This window comes from Ranitomeya variabilis, chromosome 2, assembly GCF_051348905.1.
Source record: "Ranitomeya variabilis isolate aRanVar5 chromosome 2, aRanVar5.hap1, whole genome shotgun sequence".
Lineage (NCBI taxonomy): Eukaryota > Metazoa > Chordata > Amphibia > Anura > Dendrobatidae > Ranitomeya > Ranitomeya variabilis.
The window spans coordinates 1,012,555,316-1,012,578,325 of NC_135233.1; the positions used below are offsets into that span (position 1 = coordinate 1,012,555,316).

The window sequence follows — 23,010 nt, forward strand, 5'->3', positions numbered from 1 at the left end:
TCCCATTATTTTATTTGCCTTTGTAGCAGCTGCCTGACACTGGCCACTGAATATGAGTTTGTCATCCACCCATACACCCAGATCTTTTTCATTGACGGTTTTGCCCAGAGTTTTAGAATTAAGCACATAGTTATACATCTTATTACTTCTACCCAAATGCATGACCTTACATTTATCCCCATTAAAGCTCATTTGCCATTTATCAGCCCATGCTTCTAGTTTACATAAATACTCCAGTATAGCATCCCTTAGAATGCCCTCCAGGATTTTACCCACAGTAGAGGTTAAGCTTACTGGCCTATAATTACCGAGTTCAGTTTTTGTCCCCTTTTTGAATATTGGCACCACATTTCCTATACGCCAGTCCTGTGGTACAGACCCTGTTATTATGGACTCTTTAAAGATGAAAAATAATGGTCTATCAATGACTGTACTTAGTTCCTGCAGTACTCGGGGGTGTATCCCATCCGGGCCCGGAGATTTGTCAATTTTAGTGATTTTTAGACGCCGCTGTACTTTCTGCTGGGTTAAGCAGGTGACACTTAATGGGGATTTTTTGTTATCACTGATCATATTGTCTGCCATGGGATTTTCCTTTGTAAATACTGATGAAAAAAAGTCATTTGGCATATTGGCTTTTTCCTCATCCTCACCCATCATTTCACCCAGACTATTTTTAAGGAGGCCAACACTATCATTTTTTAGTTTCTTACTATTTATGTAGTTAAAGAATATTTTGGGATTATTTTTACTCTCTCTGGCAATGAGTCTCTCTGTCTCAATTTTTGCTGCCTTGATTTGCTTATTACAGAATTTATTACATTTTTTGTATTTATTTAATGCCTCATCACTACCTACTTCCTTTAATTCTCTTAAGTGCTTTCTTTTTGTCACTTATTGCGCCCCTTACAGCTCTATTTAGCCATATTGGTTTTCTCCTATTTCTAGTATGTTTATTCCCATACGGTATATACTGTGCACAGGTCCTATCCAGGATGCTAATAAACGTCTCCCATTTTCTTAGTGTATTTTTATGTCTCCGGATATCGTCCCAGTTAATTGCACCAAGATCCTCTCTCATCCGTTGGAAATTTGCCCTCCTGATGTTTAGTGTCCTTGTCACCCCTCTGCTACACATCTTATTAAAGGATCCATGAAAATTTATTTTTTTGTGATCACTATTCCGCAAGTGACCCCCAACCCTCATATTTGATATGCGGTCTGGCCTGTTGGCTAATATTAGGTCTAGCAGTGCCCCCCTTCTTGTTGGGTCCTGAACCAGTTGTGAAAGGTAATTGTCTCTCATAGTTGTCAAAAACCGATTACCTTTACTGGAACTGCAGGTTTCTGTTCCCTAATCTATTTCAGGGTAGTTGAAGACCCCCATAATAATGACTTCTCCTTGAGTCGCAGCTTCATCTATTTGCTTTACGAGGATATTCTCCATTGCTTCCATTATTTTTGGAGATTTATAACAAACCCCTATCAGTAATTTATTATTTTTTCCCCCTCCCCTTATCTCCACCCACAGGGACTCTACATTTTCATTTAAGTCACCTATATTATCACGCCAGATGGGTTTTAAGGATGATTTTACATACAGACACACCCCACCCCCTCGCTTATCTGTACGGTCATTTCTGAAAAGGCTATAGCCCTGCAAGTTAACAGCCCAGTCATAGCTCTCATCCAGCCACGTCTCAGATATCCCCACCATGTCATAATTATGCTCCAACAACATTAGTTCTAATTCGTCCATTTTGTTGGCGAGGCTTCTGGCATTAGTATACATCCACTTGATGTTCCTCTCTGTACCTCTATTCTTTCTTAAATTATTAACTGTTCTAACCCCACCCCCCATGCCACCGCCACCCCCAACTTCCTTATTTGTGCCAAGGTCTCTATCTGCACTATCTTCCCCTCCTATAATTTGAATACCCTCCCCCAATCCCTAGTTTAAACACTCCTCCAACCTTCTAGCCATTTTCTCCCCCAGCACAGCTGCACCTTCCCCATTACCGTGCAGCCCGTCCCTAGCGTAGAGCCTGTAGCCAACTGAGAAGTTGGTCCAGTTCTGCAGGAACCCAAACCCCTCCTTCCTACTGTCACCCAGCTAGATGCTTCACTGTCCTGCAGCTCCATCCTACCATCCCCCCCTCATCTATCCCATTGAGCGTCTGCTCAGTGAGCAGAAGACTCCTCTCCATATTGTATATGGATCTCAGTGTTGCCAGCTGCACATTTAGATTCAGAATCTGGGTTTCCAAATGCACAACGTGCTCACATCTCGCACAGCAGTATGCACCCTCGACCGGCTGCTCAAAGACTGCATACATGTGGCAAGATGTGCACTGGATGGAATTAACAATAGTGGAGCACATTTCCTAATGGGGATTGCACCAGACTGAAGCGTTAAATAAAAATAAATACAAAGTATTAATAAAATACGGACAGCAATTCCTCCCTTGGAAACTCCCTGAATCCATAGTCACTGAATCACAAGTTACACTTACCGCCGTTCACACTTACGCTCAGGTCACACTCAGCTCGTTCACACTCGCTAAGCTGAAGATTAATTTTTTTATTTTTTTTCCCCTCAGCAGCAATCCACCTTGCTGTTCAATGCACTTCCAAGCTCTATAATATTTTATTGACTAAATAATAGTTTATGATTCATTTGAAAGAGGACAAGATTTCAACAGACATTGGATGATGAAAATAATTAGAAAAGTAAAAATAAAAGATGAGAAGGAATGTTTAGTTTAAACAAATTGAGTCATCTTCTGTTAACAATCAATAATATTATAAGATCATACTTTTCCAAAGCATAAATAATATTAGTATTATTAAAAAAAAGGAAAAATCAAATACTTAGAAGCCAATTCATTAAGACTAAAATTTCAGCACGTCTGTCTTAACAAATAAGCTAGCTGGAGTACATGCACCAAATTAATTAAGACATGGATGCCATTTAAGTAAGACATGCATGACTTGCCCCCCAAAATTACCAGAAATTGCCCAGAAATTACTCTAGTAAGTTATGCTGCTAAAGTGGCATAAAGTTTCATGAATTGGGCAGGTGTAGCCATGCCTCGCCTCTCTCATACTATGACTGATGTGAAAATTCCAAAAATTGCAATATGTTTGTGCAACTTCTGAGTTGCGCAAAAATATTGTGACATTAAGGTGTTGTATTTCAGAATTCTGGCATAGACATCTTAATGAATTGTTCTTATTGTTTAAGTTAAAATGTAACATTTCAGAACAACATGCGGCAGATAGTCTTGGTCTGCCTACAGCATCTCCTCCCTCTCCTCTACATAGAACATTAGTAGCTCCAACTGTCATTACCTATCTCAGTAATAAGAAAATCTGTAATTTCTGAAAATAGAACTTGCCAGTGAGCTAAGAATATTGAGAATGAAAGATCAATCCAAGAAGAGAAAGAAGTGAATTTGTGTAATAAGATGTATTACAAAGTTTCTTTTTTTTCTGTGTAGTTTTCATCTATAGAAAATAAAATGTTTAAGCTTTAAACTTTATTTTACTAAATTTTAAAAGCATCTTTACTTTTTTCTTTAAAGTACTACTTTTACTGGGTATTGTTCTTTAGAAAATGGTTGTTTTATGCTTTAAAACTCCTTCATATGTGGATGGGCAATATTGCTGATAGAGATGTTCCACCAATGTGTTACTTCCAACTACCAAGGCTTTGTTTTCTTTATTCATGAAGTTCCAAAGGTGAAGAGCATAAGAATTATTAAAAGATGGAAAACTTTCCCAGACCTCAAAGTACCTTCTCCAAGATTCATAATAAATGGGATAGAACCGTTCAGGATGAAAGTAGGAGACATTTGCACATTTAACATGAGCCACAGATGTAAAATTGGGAACACCACAATGATTGTTCACAACACGTGTGAAAACTCCAGGTCCTTGGTGTCCCCATACTTCTCCTCTATAATTCTGTACAAAATTTTCCATAAACTCCCATGATAATTTATGATGTGGATAGAGACCAAAAACACTACTGCTGGTAGTTGTGAAGGTTTCTGCAGCTAAAAAATTGTCTTCAGGAATTGGTCGTATTGAGATGACATCAGTATCCATGTAAATGCCTCCATACTTCCACATCATGGCAAATCTGCAGGCATCCGATTTAACATGTGTCCAGTAGACTTCTCGTGTGAGGTCTATCTATGGATAAAAAAAAAATTGAAATTTATTGAAGAATAAAAAGAAGTGAAAACTTGTTGTTTTATTTTTCATTTTTCGAATTCAAATCAGCTGACATTTCAGTTTGTTGCTCAGTGGGAGTAGCAGTTGTATTTTACCTGAATACATGATTTATCAGGGTCTTTAGTGTCCTCTATCTCCATCTTGGAGATATTTTTACATTCTGAAATACTAGTTTTTATTTTGGTGCATTAGGGGAGACAAACTGCAGCTGTCTAATGAAGTGGTTTCAGAAGTTGCCCTCCCAAGGACATGTGAATACAGTTTTTTCTCTTCTCTGTACTACAGATAATAAAAACCTTATCTTGTCATATTATATGGCTAAAATTGCAAACTCCTATAAATGATTAACTGTACAATTTTTCTTTTTTTTTAACATTCCTCTACGTTCTGGGAAAGGAGGCCATCTCAGAGTTGGCTGGCTTCCTAAGCAAAAAAACATGATTTTACAAGCTGTTTGCTGTAGACCATGCTGGCCAAATATCTGGATCTGGGCAGTTTCAGTGCACCTGATCTCCTTTAATGCTGCAAAGAAAAAGCTGTCTTTGCATTCGGCATGTGGGAGCAGGCAGTTCAGACTAGAAGCTCAGCCATTGTGCTGGCTCGAACTGTCTAACTTCAGGACCACACCACCCCCTAGCAAGCAGGAAATTGGTAGGACAGTGAAAGAAGGTATCAGGATGCAGTATCGGTCAGAGGTAGAGCAAGGGTTAACACAGGCACCGCTACAGCACTGGAGTATGTGGGAGCAAATCTGTCAGGCAGCCTTACTCGGTCTGCAGCCTGGTTGTCCCATTTTGTAGTGCGCCCCCTGTGGCATGGTTGTAAGGAGGAATCAGTCATGCTCAGTGGCGTTACGGGAGTCGTAACAGTCAGGATTTCCGGAAGTGTCTCTGCCTATAGTTTCTGGTAAGCCTCCGTGGGCCCATTTGGCTTGGGCCTACTTTGTCCTGACTGCACGGCACGGGAGGACTGACGCTCAGCCTCCGCACTCTACAGCTTCCCGCCACTACTCCTCCTGTTCCTGGTCACTGTCACCATTTTTATGCTCTTCATGCCCCTTGGTCTTAAGTTCAAAGGTCTGTCCAGAGAACTAAACTCTCCCTCCTGCAACTCGGGTGACAGCACCGATAGTTCCAGACTCATCCCGGACAAGGCACGCCAAGACCAGCTCTCCTCCTTACACAGGGATGAATTCTCTTGGAGATTGGAGCTTGAGATAACCCTTTTAGTATACAACCAGTTTAAAGGACCTAAGTATAGATTCATGACAAATTTGGAACTCTCATAAAAAAGAGAAAAGTCATCATATTTACTTCATTCTGTTATACTGGAACTGGTACACCTTTGCTAAATTCAATGAATGAATAGGTGGCTTCTGTTTTTTTCTAATGGGGTATTGGGTCTCCCACTTGGCAATTATAAAACTAATAGAGGTAGTTAAAACCTAACTTTTGTAAGAAAAACAGATTTTGTATCATATTCATATGAAAGTTCATTCTGGTTTTAAAATCTGCAAACAATTGAAATCTGCAAACCCATTCACAGATAAATCATTATAAATTAAAGCAGATTTACCGTAAAGAATTCATGATGTTAATCTGTGGTAATTCTGACTTATCAGAATGCTACCCAAGTGAAGAAAGAAAAATAGCATCAAATGTTTTGGGAGAAAACACAGAACTTACCTGTTAAAGAATTATTGTCAAGTTTAAAAGTTATCCTCTAGATATAGTATAGGAGGTAACTTCCTAATCACCAGGGATCCACTCATGCACACTGTCAGTCCATTCATTCTTAAAGGGAACCTGTCACCACGTTTTTGGAAGATGGGATAAAAATAGCGTTAAATAGGGGCAGAGGTGGGCGTTACATTAGTGTGTGTGTTATGCGTTTATTACCCACCTAAGTTGCCGAAATAACTTTGCAAAGTCTCCGTTTTTGCCTGTCAATCAGGCTGGTCAGGTCGCATGGGCGTTGTCTTCCCCCAGATTTGGCGTAGTTTTCCGTTGGTGGCGTAGTGGTGTGCGCGTGCCCAAAGTCCGGAATCCTCTTCCAGGGGATTTAAAATAGCGCGGTGTTCGTTATTGCATTGGTGATCGGTGGGCGCGGCCATCTTCCTTTGGCCGCGCGTGCGCAGAAGCGGCGCTCTGCTGGCCGCGGCTTCAGGAAAATGGCCGCCGCGATATCCATCTGCGCACGCGCGGCATCCCGCGGCCATTTTCCTGAAGCCGCGGCCAGCAGAGCGCCGCTTCTGCGCACGCGCGGCCAAAGGAAGATGGCCGCGCCCACCGATCACCAATGCAATAACGAACACCGCGCTATTTTAAATCCCCTGGAAGAGGATTCCGGACTTTGGGCATGCGCACACCACTACGCCACCAACGGAAAACTACGCCAAATCTGGGTGAAGACACCACGCCCATGTGACCTGACCAGCCTGATTGACAGGCGAAAACGGAGACTTTGCAAAGTTATTTCGGCAACTTAGGTGGGTAATAAACGCATAACACACACACTAATGTAACGCCCACCTCTGCCCCTATTTAACGCTATTTTTATCCCATCTTCCAAAAACGTGGTGACAGGTTCCCTTTAATGAGCCTGCAGGCGATAGCCAAGTGGTGTGCTTGGCTGGTCTTTGGCAGTACCAAGAGAATGAATGAAGGAGAGGTGCACATTATTTGATCTTTACTTCATTGATACAGGCTTTTAAGAGCCCCTTTTTCTTAGGATTGGAGGGATCTTAGTGGTCAACCTCCAGTGATCAGGAAGTTATTTCCTAACCCATGTTATTCTGTGATACCTTTCTTACAATAGCCATATCTTTTATTTATCCATAAATCCATACAATATCCATATCCATAGATATAGCAAAATGAGGGCTTGATTTGCAGAATGAGCAATAGTTTAGAAATACATCTGTCAAATCATCATATAGAGCGATGAGAATGTAAAAAAAAATTCCAAGTGTGGTGGAAAAACTCAATTCCACCATAGCTTTTTTTTCTTACAACGTTCATTATGCAGTAAAAGTTACCTCAAAACATGATTCTTTAGGTGAATATGATTATGGCTCTACCAAACTTATTGATTTCCTTCATACTTTAGTAGCTAAAAAACCTCAGAACTTATCACTTAAACGGAGCTCACAGCTACTGTGCCCGCACGATTGCTATGATGTTATCTGTATCATTATTTTGTGGGAACTACTTCCCGATCATGATGCACAGTTACATCAAATGTTGTGAAGGGGTTAAAACTAGAAACATAAAAGTTGAATCAACCCCATGATACCTGACCAAAAATAAAAATAATAAAAAAAGTCATAGTTACTCACCGTTAACGGTGTTTCTCGGAGCCCATGACAGCACTACGGAGAGAGGGGATCCGCCCTTCAGGGACAGGAAACCTACAGATAAAAGGGCGGTACCTCTCCCTCGCATCAGTTGGTTTACAGAGCATCAGAGGACCTCCAGGTTAGTTACAGCAGAGAGAAAATTACATTATAACATTTCTTAATAGAGGAACCTCGTGCCTAAACTATAGTATATAAATTATATTTAAAAAGGTGCTCACCGCACTCGTGATGGGAGGGAATAAGCGGGTGCTGTCATGGGCTCCGAGAAACACCGTTAACGGTGAGTAACTATGACTTTCTCGGTCTCCCATGACAGCACTACGGAGAGAATTGCAGAGATTAAGCTTAGGGAGGGACCACCGCCTCAAGGACCCTTCGTCCGAAGGTTAAGTCAGACACAGAGGCTAGATTTAGTCTATAGTGCCTAAAAAAGGTTGACGGTGATGACCAGGTGGCCGCCTTACAGATTTGCTCTATCGATACCTCTGACCTCTCAGCCCATGAGGTAGCTACTGCTCTTGTGGAATGCGCTTTTATACCATCCGGGATTGTATTCCCCGAGGATGAATATGCCAAGGCTATCGCCTCCTTTATCCATCTTGCTAAAGTACCCTTGGATGCCCGGAATCCTTTTCTGGGACCCTGAAAACAGACAAACAAAGAGCCTTCCTTCCTATACTCCCTGGTGGAATCTAAGTATTGGACTAGGCATCTTCTAACGTCTAGATTATGGAAGTTTAGCTCTTTCTCGTTTTTCGGGTTTGGACAAAAGGATGGCAGGGATACCTCTTGTGACCTATGAAATTTTGATGCCATTTTTGGCAAATAGGCTGGGTCAGGTCTAAGAGTGACTATCATCCAATATTTTAGTGAAAGGTGGATTAGAGGAGAGGGCTTGAATGTCACTTATTCTGCGCGCAGATGTTAATGCTACTAAGAGAATAGTTTTAAGTGATAATGTTTTTATGGGAATCGTTTGTATAGGTTCAAATGGAGGGCCTGTTAATGCTGAAAGGACTAAATTTAGGTCCCATGAGGGTATTTTTTGAGTAACTAAGGGTTTCGATCTTGTAACCGCCTTAATAAACCTTATTACCCATGGGTTAGCTGCAATGTTTTGGTTATATAGTGCTCCCAGAGCTGCTATTTGCACCTTAAGAGTACTGACTGCCAACCCCTGCTCCAGACCTTTTTGTAGGAACTCAAGGATTTTAGGAATTGAAGGCCCGTCCTGGATCTTTACCTTGGAGACAGATAGGAATTTCCTCCATGTTTTCCCATATATTTTAGTAGTGATGGGCTTTCTACTTTTTAACAGCGTAGCCACTAAGTTATCTGAGAAACCTCTTTCCATTAATAGTCCCCGTTCAAAAACCAGGCTGTCAAATGGAGGTTCGACTCCTGTGGGTGGAAGATTGGTCCTTGATGTAGAAGGTCTGGTATATCCGGTAGAACCCACGTGTCTGATACCGATAGCATCCTTAGCCAGGAAAACCATGTCCTTTTTGGCCAGAATGGGGCAATAAGGATCATTTTTGTTTTGTCCTCTCTGACTTTCCGAATGACTGCCGGAATCAGAATGGTTGGTGGAAAGGCGTATGTCAGTTTGTGTGTCCATGGAATCAGAAAGGCATCCAGAGCCTGGGGATTCCCTTCCGGGCTTAGAGAACAAAATTTGCTTACTTTTTTGTTCTTGCAATTGGCGAACAAGTCTATTGTTGGTGTCCCCCACATTTCTGTGATCTGATTGTAGATGGATTGGTTTAGGGACCACTCGCCTTGTTTCAACTGAGTTCAACTCAAGTAATCTGCCCTTTCGTTGATTGAACCCTGGATGTGTAGTGCCGAGAGGGATAGTAAGTTTACTTCCGCCAGCTTGATAATTTTGGCTGAAGAACTCATCAGTGAACGAGACCTTATTCCCCCCTGGTGATTTATATAGGCTACAGTCACTTTGTTGTCTGAAAGAATTCGGACATGGTGCCCCTGAATGTCGGCTAGAAAAAATAGAACAGCATGATATACCGCCCAAAGATCTTTTTGGTTTGAGGATGCTAATAGTTTTTGAACTGACCAATTTCCCTGAGCCACTTTGTCCCCCAGGTGGGCCCCCCACCCTCTGGGACTCGCATCGGTTGTTATTATCCGAGAGATATATGGCACCCAACGGACTCCCTTTGACAGGTTTTGGTCTTTTCCCCACCAAAGAAGGGAATGAATAACTGTTGAATTTAGGATGACCCGGCTTTCCAATTTGTTTTTTAGAAACAACTGCCATTCCAGTATGTGCCACTGGAGTTCCCTTGTGTGAAATTGTGCGAAGGGTATTGCTGGTAGGCATGAGGACAGAGAGCCTAGAAGCGACATTGCTTTCCTTAGGGTCATTGAGGGATTGTGTAATGTTCGCGCTATCATGGATAATATGTTGTCTTTTTTGGGACCTGGGAGTCGGCATTCTTGGACCCGGGAGTCTAATGTCAGTCCTAGGAACTCCTGTACTTGACAGGGTTCCATTCTTGATTTTTTTACATTTATAAGCCATCCCAAGTCCGTCAGGATGGTCATTACTTGGTCTCTCTTTTCCCTGCAACTTTGCGCTGAGTTGCTTGCGATAAGAAAGTCGTCCAGGTAAGGGATTATTAGTATATTTTGTTCCCTCACGTGGGCCATCATTTCCGCTATTAGTTTCGTAAATATACGTGGAGCTATTGAAATTCCGAACGGGAGAGCCTTGTATTGAAAAAACCTTATTTGACCCTTTATGGAGACTGCCATCCTGAGAAATTTTTGGGATTGATCGTGGATGGGCACATGGTAGTATGCATCGGTTAGGTCTATTACGACCATGCAGCAGTTCGGGAAAAGGATTTTTATAGTGGATTTTATTGTTTCCATTTTGAATTTGTAATTTACGACGTATCTGTTTAAGTTTTTTAGATTTATAATCGTCCGAAAGGACCCGTTGGGCTTTGGTACTAAAAATAGAGGGTAGAAAAAACCTTCCCCTATTTCCTGAGGAGAGATTTCCCGAATCACCGATTTTTGCAGTAGGGAAATAATTTCTTCCTCTAATGCAGCTTGTTCTGCTGCCGAAGATCTTTTTTTTGTTACTATATAATTCCAGGGAGGGAAAGAAACGAAATCTATTTTTAGACCAAACTGTATGATATTTAGAATCCAGATGTTGTTGGAAATTTTCTTCCAGGCGGGAAGGAATGATGTTAGCCTTCCTCCCACCAAAGGACAAATGTCATTTGGAGAGCTTTTTATCACGGGAGGTGTTGCCAAAGAGGTAACCCCTATCCCTTCTTCCGTCTTCCCACTTATTCTGCTCTCTGGGGGGTCTACGACGAAAAAATCTGCGGCTCCGAAAGGATTGTCTAAAAGGAGCCGGACCCAGATTTGGAAACCCCTTTTTTTTATCTCCCGCTTTCTGGAGGATGTCATCCAGGGTTTCTCCGAATAAAAAATTTCCCTCACATGGGATAGAACATAGTTTCAACTTCGTTTGTAGATCTCCTGGCCAGCTCTTCAGCCACAAGGTTCTTCTGGCTGCGTTGGAGAGAGCAGCGGCCTTAGATGTTAGGCGTACGGAGTCCGCCGAGGAGTCCGCCAGGAACGCTGCTGCTGCTCTCATTGCAGGGATCGAATCCAGCAATTTATTTCTGGGTAACCCGTCTTTAATCTGACTTTCCAGCTGGTCGATCCACACCATCAGAGATCTGGAAGTGCAAGTTGCTGCAACCGCAGGTCTCAGGCTACCCCCAGCCGATTCCCATGCTCCCTTAAGGAAAGTATCCGCTTTTTTATCTAATGGGTCTTTGAGGGTACCCATGTCCTCGAACGGAAGCGCAAATTTCTTTGAGGCTTTGGCTACAGCAACATCTAGTTTTGGTGCCTTATCCCAGAAAGAGGAAGCCTCATCCTCAAAGGGATATTTTCTTTTAAGGGAGGGTACCGAGGAATTTCTTATATCCGGTTTCTCCCATTCTTTTTTGATTAATGTCTGGACATTAGGTTTTAGAGGAAAAGTTCTTCTCTTTTTTTGTCCCAGACCTCCAAACATTACATCTTGGGCCGTTTTGTCGGGTTTGGGTTCCTCCACCCCCATAGTAGCCCTAACCGCTCTCACTAAAGAATCCACTTCTTCTAGTGGAAAACAATGCCGTGCCGAATCTTCCTCAGAAGAGGATAGCGGGGAATTTGAATCGTCCGAATCAGTATTTTCAGATGAGGATCGGACCGAGTGGGAATGTACCGACTCCTTCACTTTCTTCATCCCTTTTTTGGAGGATAAGAGGGCATTCTGAACCTCAGACCTGATTACATTTTGTAAGTTCAGATGCAAAGTCGGGGGTCTCCTCACATAGTAAATGCTGGATGCATGACTTGCAAAGCTTTTTGTCCCAGGCTACTGGTAAAGCTTTGTTACAGGTGGGGCAGACCCTATTTTTCTTTTTCTCCAGGCTCTTCTTACCCTAGTAAGGGAGAATAGGGAGCCCCATTATAAAATATGCACATTCACGGAGATCACTCACCATTCGGATGTGGAGGCAGGTACCGGTTCTGGAGGGGGACCCGGGCCTGGTAGGGAAGGTCCTTGAGGAGTATCAGTCTTCGCAGCAGATCTGCTGTGCCGTGTGGAACGGCTACTAGATCCACTCCTGGTACTCTGTCTCTGATTTTCTGTGGCGCTGCTGTCCAAGCTGCAGCTCCTGTGGATCGCTGTCCTCCATGGTTACAGGGAGAAAGTGCGACAACCATGTGTGCACCGTCTCCCTATTTGTAACTGGCGCCACCCCTCCCGGCGTCCGCCGCCGTTCTCTGCACATCCTTCAGGGAGAAGATATTACCGTGCATGCGCGCGGCGATGACCCGGAAGTCCTGCCGCATTTCCGGAGCGGCGGCCATCTTTGTACACCCGGAGTGTGCGCTTGTCAGCACAAAAGCTCCGGTGATCCAGCGCCCCTCCTCATCAGATTTGGCGGCGTTCTCCCCTCGCTCACCCTGAAGAACCCCTTGGTTCCAGCGGTGGCGGCTTCGGGAGCCGGACAAGCCGCGGCAGGAGCCTCCTCGCTGCCGGAACCCGACCGCCCGGTCCCGGTCCATCGGTCTTCATACAGGTACCGTCGAAGAGAGGTTCCCTGTTAGGGACAGGAAACCAACTGATGCGAGGGAGAGGTACCGTCCTTTTATCTGTAGGTTTCCTGTCCCTGAAGGGCGGATCCCCTCTCTCCGTAGTGCTGTCATGGGAGACCGAGAAATAAACATTTTTGGAGTTGTTACTTCTTTTAAAGTCCAATCCATGAAAATCAACATGTTGCAGGTACCTCAAATTGGTTTCAATTAAAATATCAGCTCACCAACCATGCAAAAATAAGCGTTCAAACAAGTCCATAAACTGACAAATAAAAAAATACCGTAATACTGCCTGAGGAATGGTAAATATCTGGACAAAGAAGTAAACGCTAAGGTCTGAATATAATTTAGTGTAGAAATGGAATTGATTGTAGCATTTAAGGAGTTAAATAGCCTGGGGCTGTGCCAATACCATTTAGGAGGGAAGGGGCTCACGTTTATCCTACTCTCTATGCTGAGTGCTTACACTGGGGTTTCTATGTAAATCTCTTTAATATGGAATTAAGACAGAACTCTCAGGGGAAGATTGCCTATGAGTCAGATGGAGACACTTTTCAACTCTTGGCCTATGATCTGGCACTGTCTATAATAACTATAATATGACGCTTCTTCCCTCCTGAGCTTTCCACTATGACAGAAAAGTATTTCCCGATTACATGTAGGGGACTGTCACACTCAGGAGAAAATGCTCAACAAGCTGCAAAGTCTATTTTTTTCTATTAGTGCTTAGAAATATTATAAAACTTGGAGCTAAAGCAACATTTTTGCCATAAAAATGTAATATTCTTTCTTCACCACCCAATGGTATAAAATTATGTGAGGCACAGGCAGTGTCAACATGTTCACTGCACTCCTAGATGAATTCACTAAGGTGTACAGTTTGTAAAATGGTATAAATTTTGGGGGTTCTGCTTTTTTGTCAGCTGAGGGTCTCTGCCAATGTGATATGAAGCCCTCAAACCATTACAGCAAAATCTGAACTCTAATATGGTGCTTCTTCCCTTCTGAGATTTGCAATATGTCTCAGAAGTAGTTTTCAACCACATATGGGGCTTTGGCATACTCAGGAAAAATTGTGCAACAAGTTCTACAGTGACTTTCGAAAGTATTCACCCCTTTGGCATTTTTCATATTTGGCAACCTGGAATTTCACTTTTGGTTTTTTGAGAGATTGCATCAGTTCATTTAAAGAACATACCTACAACTCTGAACATTTGGTTTTCTTTTTAATGTGAAGCAAACAACAAATAGGACAAAATAACTGAAAACATCAGTGTACATAACTATTCAACCCCTAACCGCTCCAGCTCCTTCATATTAGATGTTTTTTTTCTGGTTAACAGCAATCTTCAAGACTGATCACAGATTCTCAATTGGACTAAGGCCAGGGCTTTGACTAATCACGCAAAAATATTTTCGTGTTTACCCTTAAACCACTAGAGTGTTGCTTTAGTAAAATATAATAAGAGCTGGAATGGTCATATGATGTAAAAGCTCTACTTAAACGTCATTGTCTGAGATTGGCAGTGGCATTTAAGTGATTAAATAGCAGTGACTATATCTCGCTGCTATAAAGCTGGCAAATGTTTTGTATGGAGCGAGCTCAACTAATCCTTACAATGAAGGGGCCAAAGCTTTGGTGTATCTCTGTGTCTCGTTTATAGTCTTTCAAAAGCATATGGTTGGCTAACTGCAGCTTCGCTTTTGTGAATACTTGTTATTAACATTTTATTTCCATATAACATGGCTTACCTTCTCATACCAAGCCAGAAATGGTGTCTCAGCAAATAATTTCTCCAATCTCAGAGGTAAAAAATATATATTCCTATAGGATGAAAGGGTTGGGTAGTGCTGCCGAATTTTCATCAGATCGTCTTCAATTATGTAATCTAGTCCTTTCATGAAGAAGACTACTAGTCTGTCCGGATACACTCGAGCTGCTGATTCAATTGAGCATAAAACCAAGGATGGCTCATCCATTCTGTCTGTGGTTTCTACAAATAAGATACTATTTCCTTGCTGAAGAACATCCCATCCCTTGTTAATATTGTAGTTAATAGCATTCTCTGCTTCTGAGAAATGAGATACAATAGAATTATGAATTAGGAAGTTTTGGATGTACATGCCTTTTTGTTTGATGATGTGTATGGTGAAAAAGGTTAAAAATGTGAAAAAAAGCAAAATGGTAAGAATCCTTAGTCGTTTCAACATAGCTGTGATATCCTATAATATATGGGAAGAGAAATGAGATAATTAGGCATGGTTATACTGGACTACTGCTGCATCAAACAATCCTCCATTTGACCAAGGCTCTATGATAATAATGTACTACAAACTTCACAGATATCACCTCCAGTTGGAGCTGACTTTGGTGCCCATCAGTTGTTTTTAGCATTTATAGTTCTTATGTGTGCTCATGAAATTCGAGTATCTATTTCTTATATATACCAAATAATCTATGCTAAAATGCTACAAGCAGTGGTTTAAACAACGACATTACTAGAACAGGATACCCCTCAAAAAATTGATGAAAATACAGAAATAAATGTTTTCTGGGAGGCTGCCAAAAAGCCTACAGTAATAATAAATACCTGCAGGAATTTCTGTCAAGTTCTGGTTGGGTATCCCGACTACGTTTCGCTAAAACCTACATGAACTCTGACAAAATTTATATGACAAACATATTGTAATCATAAGAAACACTTTTTGTCCAAAATTCCTAAAAGTATGTTTGGTTCAAAGCCCTCACGGTGCATCACCAAAACAACACCATACCCGCAGTGTAGAATGGTGGAGGCAGTACTATGCATTGGTGATGAAATTTGGTAGCTGGAACTGAAGCTTTAGCCAAGGTGGAGGGAATTTTGAACAGTTTCCAATATCAGTCAATTTTGTAACAAAACCTTCAGGCCTCTGCTAAAATGCTGAAGATAAAGATAACTTTTTTCAACATGACAACAACTTGAAGCATATCTCTAAATCAACAAAAAATGGTGGCACCAGAAGAACACCAAATGGAGAGCTAAAGCCCAAACCTGAATCCATTTGAAAATCTGTTGGTTGACCTAATGAGGGCACCATTTACAGAATGTGCCCTTACAATCTGACAAATTTGAAATGGTACTGCAAAGAAGGGTGAGCAAAGATTGACAATTCTAGATATGCCATTCTGATAGACTCCCACCAAAAGAAAAGCAAACTGAAAGTCATTAATTCAAAGGGTACTGTTACAAAGGATTAGTTGAAGGGTGGGTAAATTTACGCAACAACTTTATTTTAGTTCCTTATTTTTCCTTTACAACTGAAAAACTTCAGTTTTTTAATTGAATTCTACAGATTATGGCTGACACTGAAGGTGGAATCATTTTTGAAATGATAGTCTTAGTGTGGTTTTTTCTACATGACAAAAACCTGTGATTTTGAAAGGGGTTTATACAATGTTTATATCTGCTGTAAAGAAGGTGTGTCCTGCATACACTTTGATATCAAGAAGGAATACAATGTAATTAACCCCTTTCTGACGTTGGGCGTAAATTTACGCCAATGTTGGAATCCTTCAATTCACTGCCGGAGCCCACATCTTTCCCAGGATATTCCCAGGGTAGAAATAGTATAATGGGACTCTGACACCCCTTCCACTACAGGCAGTCCACTAGATTGAGACCCAACTTGGAGTCTCCACATTTTATCAAATTGTTTGTATCAGCATCAGTAGCAACAGCAGGGCCAAAAGACACAACAAGGGTCTCACAGACTAGAATAACGTCAGATCAATGCAGCACACAAAAAACAACACCACTGCCTAGTCTGCCCAGTCTGCAAAAGTCATTGGAGATCCATGACTCGTACATCTTGATAAAAGTTAAGCGGTCTACCTTTTCAGTGGACAGCTGGATGCACTTATCCTTCAGGACACCATCAGCAGTGCTCTGCTCTGTCTGGTGTTGTCCTACTTGTGTCTGTACTCTTGTACAGTAGACCTAACAGAGTGGCAACCCAGTAGTCATCACTATTTTTAACACTAAGAATAGGAGCATCATGTTGAAGATAGTGCAGGAAGAAGGTGGACATAAGTCGGGCGCTTCCATGAGATCCAATCCTTGCTGTGTTGGTGGCAGGGTAACACTGAAGGTTGCTTTCTCATTCTCATCCCATTCAACCATGGACAACAGAGAGTGGAAAATCATCCTCTTCATCTCCTGACTGTTGCATGTCCATCATCTCGTCCTCGTCCATTTGTTCCTCAGTTCCTGCATCTTCATTAACAGTTTGCCTGGTATCATTAGCACACTTGATCGCTGTAAGCCACCCTCCAATGGCTAAATGCGATGATTTACCAAACTGTGACTGAATTTTGACCACTTTGAGTAAAAATGCTTGTGAAAGTGAGCATGGATCCGAATGTGCTACGATAGTGCCAAATTTGAGATTGGCGAACCAGTTCCTGCAGCCTCTCCTGCTCAACTTCCATCTCCGATGTGCTGTCTCAGAGCACATCCTCCACATCAGCTGAAAGCTGGAAGCTCTGCAGTACTGTCTCTGTAAAGCAGCAAAAGGCTGTGCTGAAGCTAATTTGTCTAGGAAACAAGCCACACACTGTTGCAGAGATACGTAGCCCCATAATGACTGCTGATACGCCTTTTAACGTTGACAATTAAGTATACTTATTCCTCAACACTGCTTTTTAATGGCGCTGAGAAATAAGGGTATAGCATCCCCCAGTGTCAGAAAATCTCTGGGGTCTCAGCTGTTGAGACCCTTGAGAACATGATCAGAGCTGTTTATTACTGTCCCCTGTCACGTGATCACCATTATTTACCGACTAATGGCAATCACAAAAAAAGTCTGAATTAAAATGAATTCCTCTGATATGATCTAGCATATCAAAGAAGAGAGAAATTGGGTCTCTCAAGCCCCCTGATACCTCCACCATCTCTGTGTCATCTTCCTGGAAGAGATCTGTTGGCCGGTTGCTGTCAATAGGGAATTTTTTCATTTGGTTCATTTTGATCACTGTGAGAGACCCTATCACAGTGATCAAAGTAATAAAAATAGAAAATTAAACAACTGTTAAAAATTTTATTATTTTTCTATTCTTTGTAGATAGGACTGGGGTCAGGGTTGTGTTGGGGTTAGAGTTGTTTTAGTGTTAGGGTTGTGTTAGGGATAGGGTTGGGGGTTAGGGTTGTATTCGATTTGGAGTTAGAATTGGAGCTTTTCAAAAGCAAACAAAAATAAAAAATGCCGACGATATTATGGCTAGTGTTAATAATAATAATAATAATAATTTTATTTGTATAGCGCCAACACATTCCGCAGCACTTTACAATTATAGAGGGGATTTTTACTGACAATAGACATTACAGCATATCAAAAAATCAAAGTTCAAAACAGATACCAAGAGGAGTGAGGGCCCTGCTCCCAAGCTTACAAACTATGAGGATAAAGGGGAGACACAAGAGGTGGATGGTAACAATTGCTTTCGTTGTTCGGACCAGCCATAGTATAATGATTAGGTGTTCATAATGTAAAGCTGCATGAACCAGTTAACAGCCTAAATATGTACAGGCACAGAGGGATAATTAACTGCATAAAGTGTACGAGAACATGATGCAAGGAACTTGGTTAAGGTTTAAGTTTTTTGAATTGGCCACCCAGGGATAGTTAGGTTAATGCGTTGAGATGGTAGGCCAGTCTGAAGAAATGCATTTTTAGGGTACGCTTAAAACTGTGGGGATTAATCGTATTAACCTGGGTAGTGCATTCCAAAGAATTGATGCAGCATGTGAAAAGCCTTGGAGAGGGGAGTGGGAGGTTCTGATTATTGAGGATGTTAACCTCAGGTCATTAGCAGAATGGAGAGCACAGGTAGGGTGGTAGACTGAGACTTGGGAGGAGATGTAGGGTGGTGCTGAGCCATGGAATGCTTTGTGGATGAGGGTAATAGTTTTGTACTGGATTCTGGAGTGGATGGGTAACCAGTGTAATGACTGGCACAAGGTAGAGACATTGGTATAACAATTGGTGAGGAATATGATCCTGGCTGCAGTATTCAGGACAGATTGGAGAGGGGAGAGTTTGGTAGGAGGGAGCTCGATAAGTAGAGAGTTACAATAGTCCAGACGAGAATGAATAAATGAATAAATGAAACAGTAAGAGTTTTTGCAGAGTCGAAGGTAAGGAAAGGGCGAATTCTAGCAATGTTTTTGAGATGCAGATAAGAAGAGCGAGCCAGTGATCAGATGTGGGGGTGAATTAAAGCTTGGAATCAAGTATGACCCCAAGGCAGCGGGCATGTTGCTTGGGAGTAATGGTGGAACCACAGACGGAGATGGCAATGTCAGGCAAAGGTAGGTTAGTAGAGGGAGAGAACACGAGGAGTTCAGTTTTTGACAAATTCAGTTTCAGATAGAGGGAGGACATGATGTCAGAGACAGCAATAAGACAATCACTGGTGTTTTCTAAAAAGGCAGGCGAGATATCAGGAGAAGAATTGTATAATTGGGTGTCATCAGCATATAGATGGTACTGGAAACCAAATCTACTGATTGTTTTTCCAATAGGGGCAGTATACAAATAGAAGAGGAGGGGGCCTAGGACTGATCCTTAAGGAACCCCAACAGTAAGGGGAAGGTGAGAGCAAGAGGAACCAGCAAAAGACACAGTAAAAGAGTGGTCAGAGAGATAGGAGGAGCACCAGGAGGGAATGGTGTCCTTGAGGCCGATGGAGTGTAGCATAGTGAGGAGGAGATGATGAACCACAGTATCGAATGCTGCGGAGAGATCGGAGAGAATTAACATGGAGTAGTGACCATTAGATTTAGCTGTTAGTAGATCATTAGAGACTTTAGTGAGGGCAGTTTCAGTAGAGTGTAAAGGGCGGAAACCAGATTGAAGAGGGTCGAGAAGAGAGTTATCTGAGAGATAGCGGATAAGACGGGAGTGGACCAGGCATTCGAAGAGTTTAGAGATGAATGGAAGATTAGAGACAGGTCTATAATTAGCGGTACAGTTTTGGGCGAGGGATGGTTTTTTAAGTAATGGATGTATGATGTCATGCTTAAATGAGGAGGGAAAAATACCGAAAGAGAGAGTAAGGTTGAATATTTTTGTTAGGTGAGAGGTGACAATAGGGGAAAGGGACTGGAGGAGATGTGACGGAATGGGGTCACTGGTGCAAGTGGTCGGGCTAGAAGATGCAAGGAGCCTGATTACTTCTTATTCTGTAACTGGTTCAAAGTCAGAGAGTGAATTAGATTCAGTGGGGGAGGGACGACAGTGCATGGTATGAAGGGATTGGAAGATAATTTCCTGTCGGATGTGGTCAGTTTTTTCTTTGAAGTAGTTGGCCAGATCGTCAGCGTGGAGATCCATGGTTGGGGCCTGTACTCTTGCGTAGAGTAGGAAATGAAAAGTATCAAAGAGACATTTAGGGTCATTGGACAGTAAGGTGATGAGGATGTTAAAATAGGTTTGTTTGGAGAGGTGAAGGACAGAGTTGTACGTTTTAAGCATGGGTAGATTAGATTTTCTCCACAGACGTTTGGCATCAGGGAGCACCGCTGCAGGAAACATGTTTGCAGTGTGTGCCACACTTGTCACTGTCTGTGCCGAGTTTCATCCAGGGCACTTTGCAGGGTTTCATTGTAATGTTTCAGTGCAGAATCTGGACTTGAGAGGGAGGAGACAGGGGCCAATGAGGACTGCAAGTTATTCATAAGTTTCTGGGTGTTAATGGCCTGTATGTTTCTATAAGTGTGGAAAGTGGGCAGGATGGTAGTTCTTAATAGAGAATGAAAGAAGGTTGTGGTCAGAGAGCGGGAGAGGGGAGTTTGTAAAATCATCCACTGAGCAAAGCCGGGAGAAGTACAAGTCGAGGGAGTTTCTGTCTTCATGAGTTAGAGAGTTAGTATGCTGCGAGAGGCCGAAAGAGGAGGTTAGAGATAAAAGGGATAAGCAAATGGGGAGAGGGGAAAAGCAATGGGGATGCTAAAATCACCAATGATGAGGGTGGGGATGTCACAGGAGAGAAAACGTGGAAGCCAGGTGGCAAAGGGACCCAGGAATTGATGGGAGGGGCCTGGAGGATGATACACCACCGCCACTTGCATGGAGAAGGGGATGCAGAGTCTGACAGCATGGACTTCAAAAGAAGGGAAGGCAAGTGAGGGTACTTGAGGATAACTTGGAAGGCACATTTGGTTGTTAGGAGCAGACCAACGCCTCCACCTGCTCTGTTGTCCGATCTTGGGGTGTGAGAAAAGTGTAGTCCACCATATGAAAGAGCAGCAGCAGTGGTAGTGTCTGACTGCTGGATCCAGGTTTCAGTTAGAGCCATGAGATTAAGAGAAATAGAGAGGAAGAAGTCATGGATGCAGGAGAGTTTATTACACACAGAGCGAGAATTCCAAAGGGCACAATTGAAAGATGCAGAAGGCATGCATGGGATAGTAATAAGTAGTGTTGAGCGATACTTTCCGATATCGGAAAGTATCGGTATCGGAAAGTATCGGCTGATACCGTCAAAATATCGGATCCAATCCGATACCGATACCCGATCCCAATGCAAGTCAATGGGACGAAAATATCGGAATTAAAATAAACCCTTTATACACTTGTAGGTTCATTCTACATGAAGGAAAACAACTAAGAATAATGTAGGATGTATTGGGGGACGTGGCGGAGACATTAAAGGCACAGAGGTTTAGCCCAATGTAATAGAATAGCAGGATTTTTTTTTTTTTTATGACGTTCGGCGTTAGAAAGAATTTGACTATGTTATTTTTTTTTTTTTTTATGTCACATATTGATGTTTCACTATCACTACTTCAACGCCCTTCACCTTCTTTTTTACTTCTCCCACGCTTTCTTCTTCATTATCCTCATCATCAGCTTCTTTGACATCAACTTCTTCACCTTATTCATCTTCTTCTTCATCTTCTACCTATTATTTTTTGGGTTACATTGTTCATATTCTTTTTATTTTACTATTATCTTCATCATATTCTACTTCTTCATCATATTCTTATTTGTGACAGGCATTCCCGTAGTTGTTATCTATAAAAGTTTGAAGATTACACCTTCCGTTCTGCCTGTCACAAAACAGTTACATTTGTCCGCGTTCAGTTTGGCCTGCAGCATCAGGCTTTATCCAGGGGCACCACGAGGAGGAACGGACTCACCCCCATACACTGCTTAGTCTTCTTCTGCTTATAATTTAGATAATATTTTTTGCTCTGATATTTAGTGTTATGCTTAATGTTCTTCTGCTCTTTGTTCTGCAGCCTCTTGTTCTTCTGCTTCTCGGTCTTCCAGGTCGTCGTCGTCTCCAGGGTTGTCGTCTCCGGGGTCGTCGTCATCGGGGTGGTCTTCAGGGTCGTCGTCTCCGAGGTCGTCGTCATCACGGTGGTCTTCAGGGTCATCGTCTCCAGGGTCGTCGTCATCACGGTGGTTGTCGTCTCTGGTGTCGTCGTCATCTTAGGGGTGTTCTTCCGGGTCATCGTGTTTAGTCTCTTGAACTTGGAAATGTAGCAGAAGGTACAAGAAGGCTGAGAAAATGCCGAGAACCAGCTGATGGAACTGGAACTCGGATGGCTACCTGAAGGTCCAAGAGCCAATGGAACTACCGAGGACCAGCTGACGTTACTGGAACCCGGTTACTAAGCAGGAGGTACCCGTGCCTGAAAGCACTACCAAGGACCACCTGACGTTGGTGGAACTCGGATACCCAGAGGGAGGCACCTAAGCCAAAGGCTCTGCCCGGAACCAGCTGACGGTACTGGAACCAGGATGGGGAGCAGAAGGTACAAGAGCAAGTGTCTGCGTGGCTTTTGCAGGACACGATGCCGGCTGCACAGCAGGGGAACAGCTGGCGGTGCTGAACCCCACTGACACATTGGCTGGTGTTTTTCTCTGTGCAGCTAGCAGTACCGGGCCCCAACTGGCGGTGTTGGAGCCCGGGGTCAGCAGGAGGAGGAGATGGAGCAGAGTGTAGGCCGAAGCCTGCACTGGCGGCAGCTTTTGGGTCTGTTGTGCCTGCGTGGCAGTTGCAGGACACGTTGCCGGCTGCACAGCAGGGGAACAGCTGGCGGTGCTGAACCCCACTGACACATTGGCTGGTGTTTTTCTCTGTGCAGCTAGCAGTACCGGGCCCCAACTGGCGGTGTTGGAGCCCAGGGCTCTGCAGGGGGAGCAGAGTGTAGGCCGAAGCCTAATTGAACCAATTTCAAAGGTAACCTTTAACCCCCCCTCAGGGGTTACAAAGTAGAAGAGCC

The 23,010-nt window shown here is 42.8% G+C and overlaps 1 protein-coding gene across 2 annotated transcripts in view; it reads right to left on the reverse strand.

Moving 5' to 3' along the window:
- Window positions 1–2,631: 2,631 nt before the first annotated feature.
- Window positions 2,632–23,010, reverse strand: part of LOC143808527 (alpha-1,4-N-acetylglucosaminyltransferase-like) — a 130,147-nt gene continuing 109,768 nt past the window's right edge. For both annotated transcript variants that reach the window (XM_077291286.1, XM_077291287.1), the window contains exons 2-3: window positions 14,489–14,959; window positions 2,632–4,197 (exon numbers count right to left, since the gene is read on the reverse strand). In XM_077291286.1, coding sequence (XP_077147401.1) covers window positions 3,610–4,197; window positions 14,489–14,947 — 1,047 coding nt within the window. In that variant the 5' untranslated portion in view covers window positions 14,948–14,959 and the 3' untranslated portion in view covers window positions 2,632–3,609. The remainder of the gene's footprint in view (window positions 4,198–14,488; window positions 14,960–23,010) is intronic.